Below are 24,201 nucleotides of genomic sequence, written 5' to 3'. Positions count from 1 at the left end.
TCCAGTTTCAAAGCCTGCAATGACTAGTTGAGTCTTTCTGATACTGCATCACTCTGACACTGACTCACTCTTCTGCCTCCCTCTTTCACTTACAAGGATCCTGTGATTACACTGGGCCCACCTGGATAATCTAGGCAACTATCCCCACCTCAAAGTCAGCAGATTAGCAAACTTAATTCCATCTATAATCTTAATTCCCCCTTGCTAAATAATCTAACTTAGTCACAGTTTGCAGGGATTAGGACATAGACATCTTTGGGAGGTCATTATTCTTCCTGCTACGGTACCTATACATGTTGTCTTCACCTTGCTTTTTTCCCCGCGTAACATATCTTTGAGAGTATATCATTACACATAGACTTGCCTCTTTTTAATGGCTGCATAATGTTCCATTGCATAGATATACCATAATTTATTTAGTGAATTCACTGTTGGTGGATATTTAAGTTATTTTTCACTCTTGTGCTATTACAAACAATACTGCAATAAATATCCTTGTATCAGATGTCATGTCCCACATATAAGCATATATGTTTATGGATAAATTTATGAAAACCTATGAAAATGGAATTTCTGGGTCACAGGGTAGATATATTTTTCTTCTTAAAAAACGTTTTTCTTTTTTGCTTCTTATTGAGATAATTTGCATACCATGCAATTCACTCATTTAAAGCATGTAATTCAGTGGTTTTTAGTATATTCAGAGTTATGTAACAATCACCACAGTCAATTTTAGAACATTTTCATCACCACAAAAAGATGTAAAAAATATGGGAGGGGAAATATGTGAATTCTACTTTTAGCTGATTGTTTTTTCTGTAAACCTAAAACTGCTCCCCCAAAAGTCTTACTTTAAAAAATTGCAAATAATTTTGCCTTTCTATTAACCCTATTTTTAGAGTTGTAGCCTACTTAAAATAATAATAATATACTAAATCCTAGATAATTGGAGTCTTCTTAAATTCTGTGTGTGTATATATATATATATGTATGTATCTATATAAATATACATACATATATATATAGTTGTGGCTAAGTATAAGGTAGCAGTTTCATTCATTAACAGGTCAAGGAGAACTTTTTACTTAAAAATTTAAAATTTCTGGAGTCATGGTATGGTATTTTATTATTAATGTGTACGACGCTCTTATAAAAATTTTGATGTGTCCACAAGGTGCTGTGGACACATCCATAATGCACCATTAGCTAACATTTAGTTTTTTTCTGGTAACATGCATGATTACCATTTTTGTGAGTCTTTTGGTGTATCTCAAAAACTTCATTCTGAACAGCCAGATCAGTTATATATTTTATCTTGACCATATACTATGATTTAATTATTTTCCCATTGTTGGACATTTCTGTTGTAGCCAGTAATTAATGTGCCTTCTAAAAATGCTTAACTTAAATACTGAAAAAAATGATGGCCACATATTTTCATTTAAGAGTGACTGTATTGCACATACTAAATTGGGCCACGTGTTTTGGGTGGGGGACTGCTTGGGGGATAGTGGGTGCTACAGCTCATTCTCTCCTTTCTTAATTTTGTAGCCCAACATGGAGAGTGGTTGCTAAGTTTCATGCACGTTAGTTAGAAGTTATCTTTAACGCCCCTCCATTCTCTAATTAAATTTTACTTTTTCTCAAAGTCTTACCACCAGTTAATGATGGCCATTTTTAGTATTTTAACTGTTAACTGTAAGGTAGAGTTAGTAAGCAAATAATTAACAGAAGACACAATCTCCTGCATAGGCAATTTGCAGCCACTGGGTAGGCACTTATATATGTTTAAAAAAATGCACAGGAATTAGGGAGGTAAGATTATGGTTAACTGTTTTCACTGTTCTCATTGTTATACTGGGACATGGCAGAATTTTGAGTAGACCTAGATTCCAGTGTTTTAGTCTCAGTTACCTCACATTTTAATGCTTAAGTCAGAGAAAATCTGGTCTGCCAAAAAGCAGTTGATAGATGTTATAGAGATGGAGAATTATATATATTTGTATGTGCTAGATAAATCTGTTAATATTAACTCAGGAGTTTACTTAGTCACTCACATAAATGTTGCTGAGACTCATAATCTGAAAGTAAATATGTTTAAATGTGTAATTTAAGATTCTAAATTAAATGTGTAATTTAAGTAAATATGCTTAAATGTGTAATTTAAAATTCCAAATTGTTAATATAAATATAGAATGGGGCTTCAGGTGGAGAAAATGATTACATTGTACACAATTTAAAGTTTTTAATATAGCTTTAGTTTTACATATATTTTACTAATTTATGGGGCTTGGAGAGGATGTGAAATTCCTGCTTTAAAAATATCTGCTTCTTACCAGTCTGTTTTTTCCGGCATTCTTTTTCATGCTTCTGAGGTTCATACTATCCTATATGTTTACTAATTATTAATTACATCTTACATGTATATACATGTGTATATATGTGTGTTTATATATATGTATATATATATATATATATAATGCCTGCCACATCATAATACTTGTTCTCAGTTTTTAAGAACTTGTGTTTTTCCCAGTTTAATTACTTTATTATTTTATTTCAATATATGCTGTGCCCTTTTTTATAAAAAATAAAAATTTACCCCATAAAAACCAATCTGTTCTTTTTAATATAAATGCTGTTATTTTAGGATCTTGGAGTGAAAATATACTGGAATATTTTCTGAGAAATAACCAGATCACAACAGAAGATGGCGCCCAGATCACCTGGTATCACGCCGCCAACCACAAGGCACAAGTGGAGGAGGCACTGAAAAGTAAGTCAGTACAGTTACTTGTGTTTACACGGGATACTAGATGAATTCAACTTTTTTTTTTCTATCTGAACATGTTTGCCAGGTACCAGAGACTTAGATGATCTAAGTGTAAATTCAGGCTGACATAAACATTTTTATAAAGGATCTCATTTTGTTTACTAAATGAACAAATTCGCATAATAGAGGCATCTTCTTATTTTCCAGAAGTGATTTGCCTTTTCTATGTCTTATTTGAGACTCTCATATATTATTACACTTGCTTACATATTGTAGTGGTTTGAGAAAAAATTTTAAGATCAGGGTTGTGTGTCTTACATATTTTTCTGTCTTTCACAGTGTACTAAGGAGCGGCTCAGTAAACATTTGTTGAGTGGCTGGATGAAGCCATTGTGTATTGATTTATGATTAATTGCCGTGGGCCGAATTTAGGCCTAGGCTGGAAACCAAGCCTTTTGGTTTATTAACTCATTCTGGAATCATATATTTTTATCTCCCCTCATTATATAACAGATGAACATTATAGCATTTTCTCAGCCTTTTCCTAGGAAGTACCCCTATTGACTGTTTCAGCAGAGGAGAAGGAAAACCTATCACCAGAGGGCTGGGTCATAGCTTGAAATGATCTGGTCCAACAAGGAAAATTCCTTTAAGTCCTATGTTTTATTTCAAAATGTATGTTTTTTTCTTTTGCATCCTACTCAATTATATATCTGGATAATGTATCTGAATATGTATTTCTTTTTTTTTTTATTAGTTTCAGGTGCACAAAACAATGTAATAGTTAGACATTTATCATTTATATCCCTCACACAGTGACAACCTCCTCCCCCATCCATTACCCCTCTGACATCATATACAGCCATTACATTTCCACTATCTTTATTCCTAATGCCGTACTATAGTTGACATTCATTATTGTTCAAATTCAGCTTCAGGTGTACAGTACTGTGATCAGGCATCTACATCATCCCTGAGGTGGTCTCCCTAATGAGACAAGTGTCCATCAGATACCCTACAAAATCTTTACAACATTATTGATTACATTCCCCAAATTGACTTTCGTTTCCCCGTGGCAATCTTGTGGTTACCGACTATGCTTTCTAATCCCCTCACCTTCCCATTTCTTTTATTGTAAAGATACTGTTTTAAATTGCTTTTCTTTCTTCCTCAAAGGGGGGAACTTTGTCTAGTTTAATATCGAATCCCTGATACCTAAAACAGTACCTGGCACATAATCACTGCACAGTGATTATTTAATAAATGAATTTTGGCAAAAGCAATGCTTCAGGAAGAAGTTGATCCATACTTGCCAGGAGCTGGCGGGAGTAGGGAATAGGGAATGAATGCTAATGAGTACAGGGTTTTTCTTTTGGGCATAAGGAAACTTTTCTGGAATTAGATAGTGATAATCGTTGCACAACCTTCTGAATACTCTAAAGACCATTAAATGGTAAACTTTACAAGGGTGAATTTTATAGTATATAGATTATATATCAATTTAAAAAATGGAAAAAAGGAAGCCACACAAGCTTCTTCAACCATGTGAACAGTTCATCTTTGGCAGAGCGCTAGAAGCTGTTTGGACAACACCTGGATATTGCTTAGAATTTCATTTGTACAGAGCAAAGGGAGTATAAAATTGTGTGGTTGGCTTTCATATCTCATTCTGTACTTTATCTCATTATAGCCAAAAGAACCTAAATATGATCTAGCCTAGGAAAGAGAGATATAACAAGACACTATTAGCTGCTTACCCCATCCCCTTTCTTCTGGAGAGGACTCAGTTTTATTAAGGTATCCATCTCTGCCCCATACAACCGCGTGGAAGCTGCCCTCTTTTCTATTCTAAGGATGGGTTAGAATTAATCAGTACTTGGAATTCCCTTGATGATTCATGTTTCCATGTTAGGCAGGTGATCTAACCTGGCTCAGTCAGACCCAAGGAAAGTATAATACTGAAACCTATAATTACTGAAGAAGAGGTCTATCTTAAACTAAACATGTGAATATGAAAGGATGTAGCCCCCATGACATCGGTAGCCATCTTACAATCATAATAGAATGATCAGCCATAAGATGAACACAAAATAAGGGCAGTGGAAAATAGAGACATAAAGACCTTGATAATATCACTGAGCTGCTGATTATACCACACCTGGAGCCCACCCTACCTCTTGACTCCCAGTTATATAAGATGATAAGTTCCTTTATTAGCTTGAATCTGAATTTCTGTTAGCTTGTGGCCAGAAGCATCTAGTAGATACACGACTCAACCCTAATTTGGCAGATCATTTTCCCTGCTTCTACTTTTGCTCCTGTCCGGTTCATTTTCCACCCAGCCTCCAAAGTGGTGTTTTTAAACATACATCAGGCCTTTTTTTTTGCCCAAAACCCTTTAATGTTATTCCTTTTAAAATCCTTAATATAACTATAGATGGGAACTCATTTAGTTCCACCACTCTGGCTTCCAGGAAAGAGTTTTCCCTAAATGCTTTGGCCTCTTGCCTCACTGATTATTTTCTTTTCACAGAGGTAAAGAGAGTGTTTAGGTTTGTGCTTTTGACTGGGTGGAGCTGATGTATGAAAGGTACTGGGCAAAGGAGTACGCTCCTCTCTCTTCTTCCACCTGGACAGTGGGTATTTGTATAAGCCGGAACTTTGCTTCCCTAGGTTTTGGCATGCTCATTTAGCTCTCAACCAAGCTGCATCCTCTGACCTAGCTGTGTAGCTGATGAAGGTAATACTGTGAGCCCCATCTGCCAGCGTGGCTATTTTATTTCTCAGAACCCATGTGGAGAATGGGTGCTACCATGTTTCCCAAAAATAAGACCGGGTCTTATATTAGTTTTTGTTCCAAAAGACGCATTTGGGCTTATGTTCAGGGGATGTCATCCTGAAAAATCATGCTAGGGCTTGTTTTCTGCTTAGGTCTTATTTTCAGCGAAACACGGTATTCATTGGAGTCTTCAAACCACCTCAAACCTGTAAAGCCCTGCATAGACTGGCTTATTTCTCCAGCTTCACCTGTCACAGGGTTCTGACATTCCAGTTATTCTGTCCTTATAGTTTCTCATATGGCTAAGTCCTTTTCCTCCTCGGGCCATCATAAATATGCTTTCCTGGAATGTTCTCTCCCCACACTTTGCCTGGCTAATCTCTTACACGTCCTTGGGTATCAGCTGAATTCCCACTTCCCCAAAGACTTTCTGACCCCAGAATCAAAACTCAAGGGTATTCCTTGTACTTTTCCTCATATGTGGCCTTTTGTGACTGTCTTCTTTCACTTAGCATGTTTTCAGGATCCATCTATGTTATAACGTAGCGGGAGTGTCAAAAAAATGTATACAAGTGGACACTTTGGTCAATGTTGCTCAAGCAGTAGTTTGCCGTAATTAGAAGTGTCTGGACACTGATGGTAACCACTTTGAGCAGCTCTTGTAATTGCAGAAGTCAAATGAGACTTGTATTCATCTTTTGTTATGGGTATATATTGAGTATTACAATTTTAATACAGTTTCCTTTTCTTAAACTTTATATATATGTGTGTATATATATATATATATATATATATATATATATATATATATTTTTTTTTTTTTTTTTGGGCACCCTCTGTATATCAGTACTTCATTCATTTTGGAGGCTGAATAATATTGATTGTATGGTTACACTATGTTTTTATTACCCATTTTGGTTTGTTTCCATTTTTTGTTTACTATAAATAATGCTGCTATAAACAATTGTATACAGATTTTGTGAGTACACATGCTTTCACTTCCCTTGTATTATGTGTCTAGGAGCGGAATTGCAAGGTCACATGGTAACTCTTATGTTTAATTTTTTGAGGAACGGCCAGACTTTTCTAAAGCAGCTGTATCTTTCTACATTCCTACTAGCAGGAGGAATGAGGGTTTGGAATTCTCCACTTCCTTGTTAACACTCACTGTCTGTCTTTTCAGTATAGCCATCCTAACGTGTGTGAATTGGTATTTCATTGTTTGGATTTTCATTTCCCTAAAGCCTAATGATATTGATCATCTCTTCATTTTTTGGAAAATGGTCCATTTGCTTATTGGGTAATGGCCCATATTTGCAGCTGAGTGGTCTTTTTCAGCTTGTTTCCCACCTGTAGAAATTTAAAAGCCCACAGACCTCTTTTCATTTTGAACTACCTCTGTCTCTTTGGGTTTATGTGCATACAGCTCCATTAAAAGTGTATTAGGGTTTCTGTATGTCAAATTATAAACTGTTCCTTTAATCAAAAACCTCACCCCCAAAACTCTTGGAGGTAAGCGTTTCTCTACTTTGGTCTGCTAGTTAGGGTACTGTGGGGTAGCACCCTTCAGATTCTAGAAGTTTTTTTGTGTAGATGTATGGGTACATGAGGCACCATCTTTCTGAGGTCTTAACAAATGGTCTAGTAGTTGCACCCTTGATTTGATCTTGACCCTGAGGCCAGCTGGCAGCTGGCAGCATCCTGGATTTAACTTTTGGAGTTAAGCTGTCTCTTACTTTGAGATTCTTTTACCAGCTGGAGAGGATAGGTTTTATTTTCTAACTCAATGCAAGTCCTAAATTAGAACTATTCTATATCCTGCTTAAAATCTAACTAGTTAATTATTTAACTCAGCTCTCTCTTCCCATTCTTTATCGTAGGCAGCTAAAAGAAGCCAGTTGGCACGTGCAGCATTCTGCAGGGAAACCTCCTTTGCCAAATCCACAAATTCATTAGGTACCCTCTCTTTCACCAGTTGTTACAAGTGGCAAATGTTGCCAAAAGTTTCACCACTGTATAAAACAGGTGGTCTGTTCTCAAGCTTCCAATGAAAATTTCCTCATTGCTCTTACAGCTTCCTTAACAGTGCACCCCTGCCTTTCTAGAATCCGCCAGATCCTAAAGCCAGTGTTACATGTTGCAGGTTTTTATGGCAGTGCTCTACTTCTAGATAACTATTTCTGTTTGTGATAAACCATGTGATAAACTACCCCCAAACTTTGTGTCTTAAAATAACAGATATATTATTTCTCATGATTTTGTGAGTTTAGCTGATCGGTTGTTCTTTTCTGTTCTATGTGGTGTAGGCTGGGGACACTCATGTTACTGTCCTCAGTAATCTTGCCTGAACTTCTTTGCTTAGTGGCTGGCTTACTAGAGGATGAAAGCAGAAGCTGCTAGGCCTTTTAAGGGCTAGACCTATTACTGACAGTTTTGTTTCCATTATCTTCTTTGGGTCAAGCAAGTCACAAGACCAGCCCAGACTCAAGGGGAGAAGAAAGTCATGAGAAGAAAAATATGTCTGTATGGGAGGACTTGTTGCCAATCGTCTTTGGAGTAGGCCTACCATGGCCTCCTAAACACGTTCACACTCAAGTGACCGGTGAGGCTTATTGGCTTGTCCAGGGATGTGTACTTTTAAATAGTAAAGTTTTAAGTCACAGAACGGAATCTGTAACATTGGATTTCAAACTTAAGCAATAAATAGCTGTAGTTGCTAATTTGAGGAGTGAGAAGGAAAAAAGGACTATTTTTATTCTCAGAAACTTAAGCAAGTAGTTATTAAGCCTCCCTTTGTTTACTCACTTTACTATGTACTGGGAAGAAAGTAAACAATATGACAATAGCTTAAGAGCTGTGTGATCTAGGGAAAGATATTTAACTCCTCACCACCTGTGTGCTCATCTGGAAAAAATGACAACATATAAAGACCTAGCACAGTACCTGGCACTTAGTACTTACTCACTAAGTGTTAGTTTTCTGTCCTTCCTTTCATCTTTATCACAAGGATACTGGCATGGCATCTCCTGCAGTCCCTGTTTTGTTAGCATTAACTTCTTTTATTTGGACAGGTACTGCTCACATGATAGAGGCTGATGTCCTTCTTCCAAGTGATGGGTCAGAACATGGCCAACCAATCATGGCCCATCCTCCTGAAACACACAGTGATAATACTCTACAGGAATGGCTGACTGAAGTCATGAAAAGCAATAAAGGCATCAAGCTGGATTTCAAGAGGTATTGGTCAAATATGTTCAATCTTTGGTTGTTACCGAATAACTTTGGGGAAAGAAATTAATAGCCTCATATATCTATGCTTAACTAACTAACTTTGTACTTTTATCTGAATTGAAAATGGAATTGTGCGCTAATATGTTTCAGGAATGGACCTAAGAACGAGTGAGTTGTTTGCTTGAATTATTTCTTGGGGATCATCTGAGGCTAAAATTAAATTAAGTTTATAAAATAATTTATTATATGTGACTATTGTGATAACAGAAGAGTAAATTTAAAGTGCTACTTTCATTAAAAGTAGTTCAGGAGAGAGAGAGTTGAGAACATGTTGGGGTGGTTAACGCATATCCTACTTGATTTATGTTGTTATATTTGTGTACACGGAATCATTTAGAATTTTCTATACCTGAAATGTTACCTAAAAATAGTATTTGGGAGGCATTGATGATGAAGAGCAAGTTTAAGTATCATTTCTCTCCTAGTGGTTAGCATAGGGGATTTTACTTTTATGGTATTTTGGCAGTATAAAAATTATAGGTAAACCTAGGAATATGTTGTGACACCACAAAACCTTAACCATAAGTCCCTGAAGGCAACTTCTATGAACGTCTAGGATTTGTGTTAAACCTACCCCATCTCTGAACAATATTTTCATATTGAATTATCTCAAGAATTAATAAAGATTTGGAAACCTTTCTTGTAGCGTTATTAAAATGTTTCTAATCATTTGTTGTGGGGCTAAATATACCGCTAAACTTCATTATATTGTTGGGGAATGAAAGAGCTACTTAAAATGGAAAAGCTTTTAGAGTGGTGAATGGTCCAATTCCATTTTATTGACAAAGAAATTTAGTCCCAGAGAGATTAAGTGATTTACCCAAGGACAACAGCTGAACTTGACATCTGAGCTAGGACTAGATCCCTGGTTTCCTGGAACCACTTCTCGGTACCATGAAACAAAGCATTTGATCTTTAATGCTTGACTCAAAGTTTAGATCTCCTTGTCTTTTCATGTGCTTAGCTTTTTGTATGCTTACTATTGTAATTTGAATCTTTCCCTGTGATACATTCTTTGGCTCCTCACCAGTCAAATCAGCTCGTTCATTCCTAAACACTGACAGCTACCTAAAAGGGCTGAGCCACGTAAAAAAGATTTGTAGGCTTTGGTCATAACATATTTGAACAGAGCTGCCAGTCTGATTAGAGAGTTCATACTCTGAACCAGAACTCTGCACTTACCTGTGTAAGCATAGCTGAATCTGTTAGTCAGGTTTTACTTGTTCTTGTATTATACCTCTTAAGATATTTTGTTTAGTAAACAAATAATAACTAAGTCCTATATGATGATTTTTAAATTCTATGTGGAGTTTTAGCAAACTCCTGTTTTGGCAAAAAATTATTTTCTCTTAGGATATAATTTTAAATAGTTTATTGCAATTTTAAGTATGATTATTTTGTCACCCCCAATTTCTAAATGAGATTTAATAGGAAAATAGGATGTGAAACTCAGAATTTTGACTTACAAGTAAGTCTTGAGGGGGGAAAAAAGCCTACTTTATAAAAATTAAATTGATATTTTTTCCTAGGGATTTAAAAAAGTACTAAGCAAAGAGAAATTTTAGATAATATTCTGATCAGGTCTTCTCTCTTCAAATGATCAAATTGACAAACCTTTTAGCAGTTCTTTATGGGAAACTTAATACAAATATGTGTAAGAATTGAGAATGTTATCCACTGGTATTTTTAATTAAAAATACATGGAATTTGGAAAATCTAAATAGACCTATCAACAATAAGGCAATTGAAACAATCATCCAAAACCTTGCCAAAAGCAAAAATCCCAGACCAGATGGTTTCACTAGAGAATTTTACCAAACATTCAAAGACGATTTAATATCTGTTCTCCTCAAACTCTTCCAAAAAATTGAAGAAGAGGCAATACTTCCTAACTAATTTTATGAGGCCAACATTACCCTGATACCAAAACCTGGTAAGAATAATACAAAAAAAAAGAAAACTACAGACCAGTATCTCTGAGGAATACAGATAACAAAAATTCTAAACAAAATACTAGCAAATTGAATACAACAATACATTAAAAAAATTATACGTTGTGACCAAGTTCACTCCAGGAGCACAAGGATGGTTCAACATATGCAAATAGATCAGTGTGATACACAACATAAACAAAATAAAAGATAGAAATCACGTGATGATATTAACAGATACAAAAAAAGCATTTGACAAGATGCAACATCCATTTATGATTAAAACACTTAATAAAATGGGTATAGAAGGAAAGTACTTCAACCTAATAAAGGCCATAAATGACAAACGATCAGCTAATATCATACTTAATGGTGAAAAACTGAAAGCTTTTACTCTAAAATCAGGAATAAGACAGGGTTGCTCCCTGTCACCACTGTTACTCAACATAGTATTGGAAGTCATTGCCATAGCAGTCAGGCAAGAAAAAGAAATAAAAGGAATCCAAATTAGGCATGAAGAACTTAAATTGTCACTTTTTACAGATGACATGATTCTTTATACAGAAAACCCTGAAGATTTTACCAAAACACTGTTAGAAACAGTAAATGAATGCAGTAAAGTTGCTGGCTACAAAATCAATGTACAAGTCAAAAATCCATTGATTCCTATGTACTAACAATGAAATTTCAGACAAAGAAATGAAAAAAACAATTCCTTTTGCAATTGCAACAAAAAGAATAAAATACCTAGGAATAAGCTGTAACACATTTTTAAAAGAAATTGACAAAGACACAGAGTGGAAAGATATTCGTGTTCATAGATGGAAGAATCAATATAGTTAAAATGGCCATATTACCAAAGCAATATACAGATAAAATGCAATCCCCATCAAAATCCCAATGGCATTTTTTTCAAGAAATAGAACAAAAAATCATCAGATTTGTATGAAATCACAAAAGACCCTGAATAGCCAAAATAATGCTAAGAAAAAAAGAATAAGCTGGAAGTATCACACTCCTTGTTTAAGTTGTACTACAAAGTGACAATAATCAAAACAGCATGGTATTGGTAGAAAAACAGACTAATGCACAGACCCATGGAATAATTGAAAACACAGAAATAAACCCACGTATATATGGGTAGATAATTTTTGACAAAGGAGCCAAAAACATACAATGGAGAAAAGAAACCTCTTAAGTAAATGGTGCTGGGAAAATTGGAAAGTGATGTGCAAAAGAATGAAACTACACTGCTGTCTGTCACCATGTACCAAAATTAACTCAAAATAGATAAAAAAAAAAACACACCAAAAAACCTAAACATAAGACCTGAAACAAGAAGTTGCATAGAAGAAAGCATTGGTACTGAACTTATGGACCTTGGGTTCAAAGAGGATTTTATGAATTTGACCCCTAAGGCAAGGGAAGTAAAAGTTAAAGTAAATGACTGGGACTACTGGATCTGACAATTAAGTTTGCAAACTTTTTCCAACAATGTTGTTAACCTTTTTTGGTATCAGAGGGATTATTCATTATAAATTTGTACCAACTGGACAGTTAACCAAGTTTACTATTTGGAAGTGCTGAAAAGGCTGCGTGAAAAACTTAGCCGACCTGAACTTTTCACCAACAATTCATGGCTCTTGCATCACGATGATGCACCAGCTCACACGGCACTGTCTGTGAGGGAGTTTTTAGCCAGTAAACAAATAACTGTATTGTTGCACCCTCCCTACTCACCTGATCTGGCCCCCAGTGACTTCTTTGTTTACCCAAAGATAAAGGAAATATTGAAAGGAAGACATTTTGATGACGTTCAGGACATCAAGGGTAATACGACGACAGCTCTGATGGCCACTCCAGAAAAAGAGCCAAAATTGCTTTAAAGGGTGGACTAGGCTCTGGTGGGTGCATAGCTTCCCAAGGGGAATACTTCGAAGGTGACCATAGTGATATTCAGCAATGAGGTATGTAGCACTTTTTCTAGGATGAGTTTGCAAACTTAATTGTCTTACCTCGTATACCAAACTAAAAGGCTTCTGCACAGCAAAAGAAACCATCAACAAAACAAAGAGGCAGCCGACCAAATAGGAGAAGATATTTGCAAACAACATCTTTGATTAGGGGCTAATATCCAAAATATATAAAGAACTCATACAACTCAACAACAAAAAACCACACAATCCAATTCAAAAAATGGGCAGAGGACCTGAAGAGATACTTCTCCCAAGAAGATATACAAATGGCCAACAGTTATATGAAAAAAATGTTCAACTTCACTAGCTCTTAGGGAAATGCAAATCAAAACCACAATGAGATGATCACCTCATACATGTTAGAATGACTGTCATTCAGATAAGTAATAACAAGTGTTGGAGAGTCTGTGGAGAAAAAGGAACCCTTATACACGGTTGGTGGCAATGTAAGTTGGTACAGCCACTATGGAAAACAATATGGAGGTTCCTCAACAAATTAAGAATAGAATTAACATATGATTCAGCAGTCCCTCTTCTGGGTATCTACCCCAAATAATTTGCAAACATTTATCTGTAAAGACATATGTACTCCAGTGTTTATTGTGGCATTATTCACGGTGGCCAAGATGTGGAAACAACCACAGTGTCCTTTGACAGATGATTAGATAAAGAAGATGTGGTATATATACACAATGGAATACTACTCAGCCATAAGAAAAGATGAAAGACTGCCATTTGCAGCCACGTGGATGGATTTTGAGATTATTATGCTAAGTGAAATAAGTCAGGCAGAAAAAGTCAAGAACCATATGACTTCACTCATGTGGGATATAAAACTGACAGCAACCAAGGAGCAAGACAAATAAACAAAGAAACAAAAACTCATAGACACAGGCAACAGTTTAGTGATTACCAGAGGGTAAGCAGTGGGGGGGGAGTGGTAGAAGAGGGGTAAAGCAAATCAAATGTATGGTGATATATTATAGAAATGTACACTTGAAACCTATATAATTTTACTAACCAATGTTACTCCAATAAATTTAATAAAAAAAGAAATACATGGAATTTATGGATTAATAGGTAGGGATGTATCGTTTTGCAATATTTATAGTATTGAGTTTTCCAGGCCAGTAGCATGGTGTGTTATTCCTTGTAGTATATTTTATATTTTGCTGTTTGGCAAAGTTTGTCCTCAGTCCTTTTTTATTTTTTTCAAACGTGGCTTTTCTTCCACACTCTTTTAGAATTATTTTGTCAAGTTCTAGAAAAATAAGAACTACAACAACAAACCTTTTATTTTCCTTAGAAAGGTTCTATGCTTTTCTTAATATAGATTTTGTTTTTCTTATTTAAGTTTCTATTAAGGGAAAGTATCATTACTTTTTGTATTAGTAGTCTAAAGTCTATATTAGTGACATTTAAAATACATGTGAAATGTGTATTAAATTCTTGCTTCATTGTGTTATGTGGCATAGCTTCTTATGTTTAACTGTACCGTGCTTTGCATATAGTAGACACTTATATAATGGTGGAATTTCAAGTTTGGGGAGAAAATCTGTTTGAGACTAGATATTATCAGATGGAGAAAAAATGTTAAATAGCCCTATGTCAGCTTAGTAAATTGAGAAAGCCTAAAATGTTCCCTATGGAATGTAAACTGGATATTAGTGTTTAGCCCATCCTCTACAGACACCATATTTCTTAATAAATCAGTCTTTTTTGGTAAAAGAGAGGTCAGCGACAGACATGCATGGATTAGTTTCAGGGTTTTCCCCTTCTTCATGCATGAGGAACAGAACTCCCCAGGGATTTGGCTGCTGCTCTAGGATGTGCAGGCATGCAAACGTTGGAGTCACAGAATTGTGGTTTTAACATGGTATTGATACCCTTCAAGGCAGAAAGCATGTGAGACGGAGAAATGACAGCATCTCCATCAGAGTTTGCAAGGTCCAGCGTTAGACTTTATTAATGCACTAAAATCTAGGATCTCCATTTTAGGGTCAGAAGAGAGAAAAAAGAAGCTTCTGATATGGGAGCAGAAATGAAAGTCTAGAGGCTGGGTTCCTCTTGTTTTAATTGCAGTATCCTTGCTCACTAATAAACATAACCCAAGAAATGATGAGTGTCTCTTCTGAAAGTAGAGGGCCCAAAAGGAATGAACAGCGGTCAAAGCATAGGCAGGATTCCAGTCCCTTAGGAAGAAACGTGAAAGTGTGAGAAGCAGGTGCTGAATGTTTTAACCTCCAACATCTCTCTCCCAGATTCTCAGCCTCCATCACAGTATTCACTAAAAGCTAATTTTCTTAAAATGCGCGTAGGCCTTAAAGGTTCAGAATTATTCAGTAGCGTGGTTTTCCAGTAAAGTTTGAGAATACAGGTTTTACAGGTACAAGTTATGTGGGGTGATTAAAACCTTATTGTTTCATAATCTGTAGGTGTCAGTTAGATGTTGGAAAGTGAAAAGAAATGAAGCTGCTTTTTTATTTAAAAGGAACTAAAATGTAGTTGTTTCTAGTTTCCAGAAGAGGAATTTACAATAAAAGGGGAAAAAATGAAGTTTATAAAAGCTTTAAGGAAATGTTATAATTCTACACTTTGCAATCATTTTTAGAAATGTGTTTATGCATCCAGACTCAAACAAGAATACACAAAGGGAAAGAGGCTCGTTTTCTCCAGTGTCATGAGTATGATAGACATGGTGCCTGAGTATACTTTGGTTATTTTAAAAAATGTGAATTTGCAGGTTATAAGTATCTCATTTTTAAATCTTATTTATACTTGTATATTCTCTGATGAGTGAATATTTGTGTCTTTCCTTAAATTGTTTTTATACTGAGTGATCCTAATACAGAATTTTGAAACCTCTATCTGTCCACAAGTGACATTGTTCACATGTTTATAGAACCTTTAAAATACCTTCATGAATAAGAAGTACAAACCACCATATTGAGAGATGGCATATGTTAACTTTCCCCTCTGGTGCAATGGGAGCTTTGATTTTATTTAATTCAGGCATTATTGTATTATACTTTTATTATTAATTTGAGAACATTAAAAGTCTAAAAGAACTTCTTTGTCCTTTAATTTGACAACAAACTCTGTTTTTAGTCTGGCAGCTGTAGCACCATCCATGCTGCTCTTGGAAAATGTGAAGAGGCATCTGAATCGTCCTGTGTGGATTAATGCTGATATTCTTCCTGGTCCAAATGGAAATAGCAGAGTAGTGGATGCAAAACCTTTTGTAGACACTGTGACATCTTTCTTTCCAGATGTGACATTTTCCCTTGGTTGGACAACAGGATGGCATCCTGAGAAAGTCAATGAAGGTAATAATTTAAAAAATGTATTTCTTCTGGTTCAAATTAAATATACTCCAAATATAAAAGTAAATACCTTGAATAGAAAACAAAAAACACATTCCACAAAAACTAAGAGCCTGCTGGAGAGAAAGGCCTGGCCCTGAAGATATGTGTCTGACTCTTCTTTTTGTGATTTCAGATGCACACGACATTTATTGGTGATGTGCAGTCACCAGGCTTCTATAGGAAATATTTATTTGCAGGTCTAGAATAATGAAAACTGCCTCTTTACATGGTTTAAACAAATCCTATATTGGACTCTTTGAACTTGTAAAACATTCTGTAGCCCTTTTTTTTTTTTTACCTTGGAGCAAATCCTCTATGTCAGATGAAAGATAAAGAAGTAGTAATAAAAGCTTTTCATGTGATGTGAGGCCAGAAGTAGGGGAGTGTGGCTGAAAAGCACAAGTTGTGCTCCCGAGACGATGGAAGGGGCTTCAAATGTCGGCTGCTGGAACCTTGGTGCCCTCATGCTCTCTTCTGCTGGACAGGGGAGTGGGTGACCCTGGGATGCTCCTCCAGGCTGGATCCCTTCTTTCTTTAATGTATTCCTACAGACGGACTGATATTCTGTTGCTTTTTCCTGGCTGAAGCTTATTACACTATTAGATTCATCTTTCTATTTCTTCATACATCCCTAGGTAGTGATTTCCAGGTAAACAGCCAGTAAGCAATCAGATGCTCTTGGGACACCTGTTCTTGTGATAAAACTAATGAACTAAGAAGGTATGGAGATGTCAGTCTTCATCCTGTGTCAGGGCCTTGATTGTGTTACTTGCTAGTATTGCTTTTAGTAGTAATTTGCTGTTACATCTAAATGTAATTTGCTATTATCATTTTTAGATTTAAAGCTTTTAAGTCTAACGTGAGATTAGAATAACTGCTATCTAGTGAGTAGTGACGTTTAAGTTATAACCCCCTGGATCAACAATTGATATGATTGAGAGAAAAAATAATATGCTTTAACTTAATTCTATTTTAATTTTCTTATCATTTTAATTTTTATTAGTTTCATTAAAGAATATAGCATATAATTTAAAGAAGGTAAACCAGAAACAATTTAGTTCCTGACTGATTAACTTCCTGACTGATTCTAAAATCCTTTCAGTCACAGTTTCACCCTGACTTTATCCCCAGGCTTGACCCGAATGAGACCACATCTGAGTCACGGTGTTGAATGTTTCCAGGCTGCTCTTCCCCCACTGGCCTCTTGTCATGGCCAACATGCGCTTTATCTTCCCTTACTTCTTATGCCACGGATTTTAGAAAAGGGTTTATAAGTTTATAGCAACGTAAGTATAGCTTCTGATAGCAGTCCCTTTTTCTAATTACAAAGATAGAATTTTCCAGATTTTAAAGGAAAGCAGACATTTCCCTTCTTTCATGAGAAATTTGGCTGCTAAACTAACATATTTCTATAAAATGCACCTTTACTGACCAATCCTTTTTACAACCTGCTTTTGATAGAGTTTAGGGTTATTTAAAAAATATAAGTTCTTTTCTGAAGTTGTTTATAAACATGCAGGTGTGTTTTCCACAATGTCTTAACATGATTTAAAACACATATATAAAAGTCAATTTTATCATTTCTATTTTAGGTAAAATGTATAAGAAATTTGGACTAATCCCTCCCAAATTGAAGTTAATTATTACTTAAACAGCTAGTAAACACCTAGCAGCCATCTTTCTCTTGGAAACTTACTTATCACAAATGCAAAATCTAAGTTGATAGAGAATGTTAACGCTGCAGATGTACCGAAGAGCCTTAGACTCTTTAAAGTAAATATAGGGTCAAAATTTGGTGTGTTTTTCACTTGAGAGATTAGTAAATTGATTTTAGATTTAATTTTTTACCTACATTTTCCACTCAAAACATTTTCTTGCATTAAGTAGTATTTTAATTCACCCTAAATCCAAATGCAGATTTTTATAAATTACCCATGAATTGACCTATTCATGGGTAATTTAGTTTTTAATTTAATTGACTTTTACGATTCCAATTAGAAAAGTTAAATTTTATTTCTTTTCATTTCAGGTTACAGTTGGACAATGGTAAAAGAGATGGAATATATATGTAGTGAACTAAATCAGCCTGTAACATTTCCTGTCAGAGCAGCATTAGTCAGGCAGTCTTGTTCTCAGTTACTTTGGCTGTTAAGGAATTCAAACAGGTATGTATAAGTTTAACAATATAGTGTGTGCATGTGCATGTGAGTGTGTGAGAGACAGACAGAGGAGGATGACTACTGAATACGTCAAGATGTAGGAGAAAGAATGAATACGGATTCTGTAAGCACACTAGAATGGAGCTCCTGGAACCTTATCTTAACGTCTATTCCTCACAGTAGTTTTTGCATATAGTAGATGGCCAGTAAATGTTTGTCACTATTTTCATTATGTCCCACATTCACAAAAAGTTGTAAGTGGATAAAACTGTTTTCCTCTGAATTCTATCATAATTTCAGAAGTCTTTTCCGTATAAACATTTTGTTTTAATATGTAATAAAAATTAGTTGGGCCACCTATTAAATATTAAAATATAGTACAGAGGTACAGTATTGAAACAGTTTTGATGCTATCTTTTTAATAGAGTAGTTAATAGGATAGCAGGGAAAGTCCAGAAATAAACCCAAATCTATTCATGGGAATTTAGTATAGGAAAAAGCTGGCATTTTAAGTCATTAGAGCAAAAGTCCAATAACTCGTATTGAGACAACAGGCCAACAGTGTAGAAAAAACCAAGCTAGCACCTTTCCTTAGTCCTTTCTCCAAAATACATTCCAGATGAATTAAAGACTTGAACTTCAAACATGAAATGCATAAAGAAAAAACGAGAGGAGTTTTATATAGGTACAGAATGGAGAAGACCTTTCTTAGGAAGGCACAAAACCTAGAAACTATGAAAGGAAAGTTTGATACATTTGAATATATAGAAAAGGAAAGATTCTGATAAAGCTATCCTCAATACATATGTCAGACAGGTGTAAAGAATTCTAACAAATAGAGAATTTTCACAAATTATCCAGAGAAAGACCCAGTTTGATAATTCACTATATTGTAGTGAGTAAGGGAAACAGACACATACATTAAAGAAATACCCATATTTCTGTGGATACTGAATTTTTATTAAGTACTTTTTAAGTTTTTATGAAAATGACCATATTTTTCTCCCTATATCTATTAATAAAATGTTAATATTTCGTAATATTGACCCATCCTCATATTTCCAGAATAAACCCCACTTGATCATGAATTATTATTCTTTTTAATATGCTGCTGCATATTTTAGTTAGGATTTCTGCATTTGAAAATAAATTTAATCTATAGGTTTTTTTTCTTTCTCAGTTTTAGATATCAATGTCATGTACATTTCATTAAAAAAAAACACTAGAGACCTTTCCTTCTTTTTATGTGTTCTGAGATGTTAAAAATAACATTGAAATGGCCTATACCTGAGTTTTGGTAAATTCAACTATGAAGCCCTCTAATCTTATACTTTGGGGAAAGCTTAACTCATATAACCTTTCCTGTTTCTTATATGGTAAATGGTCTCTTTCAATGGGAGCCAATTTTATGCATTTTCCTAGAAAATTGTTGACCTCATACAAGTTTTAAAGTTTATTTATACACAGATATTTAAAATAGTTTCTTACTCTTTTAGTTTCTTCTGTGTTTTTAAAATAATGTCCTAATTTTTTAATTTGATCTTTCCCCCCTTGTTTCTTTTCAAAAAATTTTTTATTGGAGAATATTGGGGCACAGTGTGTTTCTCCAGGGCCCATCAGCTCCAAGTCATTGTCCTTCAATCTAGTTGTGGAGGGCGTGGCTCGGTTCTAAGTCCAGTCACCATTTTCAATCTTTAGCTGCAGGGTGCACAGCCCACCATCCCATGGGGGAATTGAACCGGCAGCCTTGTTGTTCAGAGCTCCTGCTCTAACCAACTGAGCCATTCGGCTACCCCCCCCCCCCCACCTCCCCTTGTTTCTTGATTAAACTAGATAGTGACATATCCTTTTTTTTTAAGAACCAGATCTTGGATTTATTTTTTGGTTTATGATTTAATAATTTCTGCCTTTTATCTTTTAAAATTTATGCTTTATATAGTTTCTTCTCATTTCTTGAGTTAGATACTTATTTGTTTACGTTTTTATTTTTATTAATATGTTTATTTTTATTAGTATAAATATTTAAGTCTATACTTGTTTTCTCTGACCACAGCTTTAGCTGTATCTCATTGTACTTATGTGTAGGTTTTCATTACTGTTAGTTTTAAATATTCTCCAGTTGTGGCTTTTTTCCTTTGTCTCAAAAGTTGTTTTAAGAGAAATTTTTTCAGGGATCTAGGTGGTAGAATTACTTTTTTTATTTTGGCTTTGTTAATAGTTTTCTAAGCTTACTGCATTGTAATCAGATAATGTCTATATTATTTCTACTTTGTAGACTTTATTAAGGTTTTAATTAATGGCTTAATATATGGGTATTTGTATAAGTTAATGTGTTTTTTTGAGGATACTATTTGGCTGTTATAAACAGAAACCTAAATTAATAATAGCTTAAATAAGTATTTCCCTCTCACGTAACTGGGAAAACATAAAGTAGTTCTGGGCTGATTTGATGACCCCACAGTGTCGGGCCCTGTGGGATAAATGCCTTTTGTGTTGGTGCTCCACTTCTCTTAGGAGATTGACCTCATTTATGTATGGTCAGATTTAACTGCGTGTCTGAGTTTCAGTTGGTAAGAAGGAGGGGAAAAAGAGAAGCTCAGGACCTGGCCCTCTCCTTCAAGGGCACGGCTTAGACATGCACACACTCATTGGCTGTGACTTAGTCTTGTGCCTATACCTTGCTGCAGGTGAAGCTGGGAAATGTCGCTGTTATTCTGTACACTCTTCTGCCTAGTTAGAATTCAGGGGGTTGTTATGTAAGAAAGAAAGGAGACGATATTGGAGTAAACTAGGTTTCGGTGACACATTAACATATATTATTGGTTATGTTATGTAAGTCTTTTATGCCTTTTTGTTTGCTTTTAAAAATATTTTTAACTTGATTCTACATTTACATGGCTCAAAAACCAAAGAATAGAGTTACACTGTGGAAAGCCTCTCTCCTACCCACCCACCCAGTCCCGTCCAACCTCCAACCAGAGTTGTTCGTTTCTTACACAACCATACTAAGTCGTTTCTTTATGCATATAAGAGTGAATACAAACACAGATTCTTAATTTCTCCTCCTTTTTAAAACAAAAGATAGCATATTACATACCTTTCTTCTCTTCTGTTCTTTGCTTTTTTTTTTTTTTTTTTTAACTTAGCAATACATCTTGAATTTCTTTCCAAGGTTCTGCATTTTTCTTTCCTAGGTGCATCATATTTATATATGTACTATAATTTATTTAACCAGCCTCCTATTGATGGACATAAAGGATGTTTCTAATCTTTGACATTGCAAACAATGTGTGCCATTGTGTGCAAATATATGGCATCTTTAATATTTGGCCACTTGCTCTTATGGACAAAGAGAGTTAAAGCTTCCAACTATTAAAGTGTTTTTGTCTGTTTCCTCCTCTACCTCTGTAGTTTTTACTTATGAAACGTTCATGATATATTATTTGGTGCATACTCATATCTGTTTTATCTTCTTGAGGAATTTTACCTTTATTGTTAAAAGATTTCCTTCTTGGACTTGTTTAATGATTTTTTTTTCACCAAATTTACATTGTCTTTTTTTGTTTGTTTGTCTTGAATAACTTTGTCTTATCCTTTCTTTGAAAAAGTTTTATTTTTATTGACTTTTTAAAAGGTGATTTGTCATTAAAAAAAAAGTTTTAGACCTACAGAAAAGTTGCAAAAAACTACTACATTTTCTTTACTCAGATTCCTAAATTGTTAACATTTTCCTGCATTTATCCATTCTCTCTCTCTCTCTCTCTCTCTCTCTCGCCTTTTTTTAAAATATTTTTTCTGGCATGATGCCTCATTATCCTTAAGTACTCCAGTGGGTACCTCCCAGACAAGGATATGCTTCTATATTACTACTATGAAGCCTCCCAATCAGAAAATCAGCATTGAGACAGCATTACCATGCAGTCCACAGACCAACCATTCCAATAATGCTTTTTACTTCTTTGTGGTCCAGGAAACTCTCCAAGAACATGCATTGCATTAGTTGTCATGTTTCATCAGTAACATGAACAGGTTAGGCACAGATTTGGGGAAGATTTTCGTAACTCAAAAGGGCTCTATTACAGAATTTATAAAGAATTACCATTCTATTATTTGTCACAATTTATCCTCTCGATTATTGAATGACATTTAGATTATTTAATGATTTTGGCTATTACAAAGATTGCTGCTTTGAACATTCATACACACACACACACACACACACACACACACACACACATATCGTGGTCCACATGTGCCTGCATTTACAAAGGTTATTTCAGAAGGGAATTTCTAGGAATAGAATTTCTAGGTCATAGGGTATTCATAGTTTCAACTTTAGTAGATCCTATTAAACTGTTTTCCAAAAAAAAAAAAAAAATGAATAAACTGTAGCTACATATTTTAACTTGGATAAATTTCACAAACAATATTCAGCTAAGGAAGCAAGACCAAGCATAATATTATATGCCATATGATTCCATCTATATAAAATTCATTAACAGATAAAAATTAAACTGTATTGTTTAGGGATGGATATGTAGGTGGTAAATAAAGAAAAGAAACAAGATGGCATCGCTTCTCAGCCTTTTGGCTAAGATCAAGAGTAGAAACAAGATGGCTACCAGCAGAGTCACGGCTGTGAGGATGCCAGGGAGAGGCAAGGTGGTGATGGAGCCCTGACATCTGGTGCCTCTCGAGTGCTCTTGATGGTCTTCTCCTTGATTGGTGTTTTGGTTACACAGGAGTTCATTTTATAATAATCAGTTAAAATGTACATTTATTTTTTCTGCATTTTTTTCTATATAATGTCACAATAAAAAGGGCTTTAAAAATAAAGCTTGAGAATTGATTTGAATGAATACAGTTTAAGAAACCCTTAGGCAATTTTATTTTTCCTATTTCAGTTTAAATACAACAGGGAAGATTAAAAGATGCAAAATAACACTTGGAATACTCTTCTTTTTTTTTTCTGATCCTCTTAACTTTTCTCATTTTTTTTTAAAAGATTTTATTGGGGAAGGGGAACAGGACTTTATTGGGGAACAGTGTGTACTTCCAGGCCTTTTTTCCAAGTCAAGTTGTTGTCCTTTCAATCTTAGTTGTGGAGGGTGCCGTTCAGCTTCAAGTTGTTGTCCTTTCAGTCTTAGTAGTGGAGGGCGCAGCTCAGCTCCAGGTCCAGTTGCCATTTTCTAGTTGCAGGGGGCACAGCCCACCATCCATTGCAGGACTCGAGTAATCGAACCGGCAACCTTGTGGTTGAGAGCCCACTGGCCCATGTAGGAATCGAACCGGCAGCCTTTGGAGTTAGGAGCATGGAGCTCTAACTGCCTGAGCCACTGGGCCGGCCCCTGGAATACTCTTCTTTTAACCTAAATTCATATCTGTGTCTTTTTATAAGGTTTGTCACCATGGTGTTGAAGTATAGTTTGCCATTTTAGCAAAAAATACAGGCTTTTAAAGTAATTTTCATTTCTTCTTTTCTGTATTCTCAGGTATAGTTTCAAAATTCTTTTTCATTTGTCACATATTACTGTGGGAAAAAATCCAAAGTACTTCCCTCTGTTACATTTCTAGAATGGTGTCACCATCCTTAGGACAGAAATGTGTCAACATAACAAGAATATGTATCTTGATTAGAGTATTTTTTATTAGCAGTAGAAAAAATGCTTTGGAGATTTCCCCCTGGAGTCTGACGGTTTATGGGGAAAATAAATATGAAACTACTTAATAGCTTTGTATTTCCCTAGACTCCAATGCATTAGGGGTAATGTAATAGTAATGTCACTAGAAGAAATGAAAATATACAATTTAAATAACATTAAAATTCTGAGCATATTCTTCTATTCATAGTAAATCTGCATATATTATTATTGTTTTTTTAACTCCAAAAATGGATCTAAATTTATTCCATTTGGCATTCTTAGTGG

At 35.1% G+C, this 24,201-nt stretch overlaps 1 protein-coding gene across 2 annotated transcripts in view; it reads left to right on the top strand.

The window, feature by feature from the left end:
- Positions 1–24,201, top strand: part of FAM151B (family with sequence similarity 151 member B) — a 33,376-nt gene that overhangs the window by 2,820 nt on the left and 6,355 nt on the right. The window contains exons 2-5 of one of the 2 annotated variants that reach the window (XM_019728208.2): positions 2,651–2,776; positions 8,624–8,789; positions 15,859–16,076; positions 18,145–18,280. In XM_019728208.2, the coding sequence (XP_019583767.1) occupies positions 2,651–2,776; positions 8,624–8,789; positions 15,859–16,076; positions 18,145–18,280 (646 nt within the window). Of the gene's footprint in view, positions 1–2,650; positions 2,777–8,623; positions 8,790–15,858; positions 16,077–17,246; positions 17,405–18,144; positions 18,281–24,201 lie in introns of those variants that run through there. The other variant, XM_074328790.1, reaches the window with a different exon arrangement.

This window comes from Rhinolophus sinicus, linkage group LG03 (genome assembly GCF_036562045.2).
Source record: "Rhinolophus sinicus isolate RSC01 linkage group LG03, ASM3656204v1, whole genome shotgun sequence".
Classification (NCBI taxonomy): Eukaryota; Metazoa; Chordata; class Mammalia; order Chiroptera; family Rhinolophidae; genus Rhinolophus; species Rhinolophus sinicus.
The sequence above is the reverse complement of the archived record's forward strand: the minus strand, read 5'-3'. Positions and strand labels throughout refer to the sequence as shown.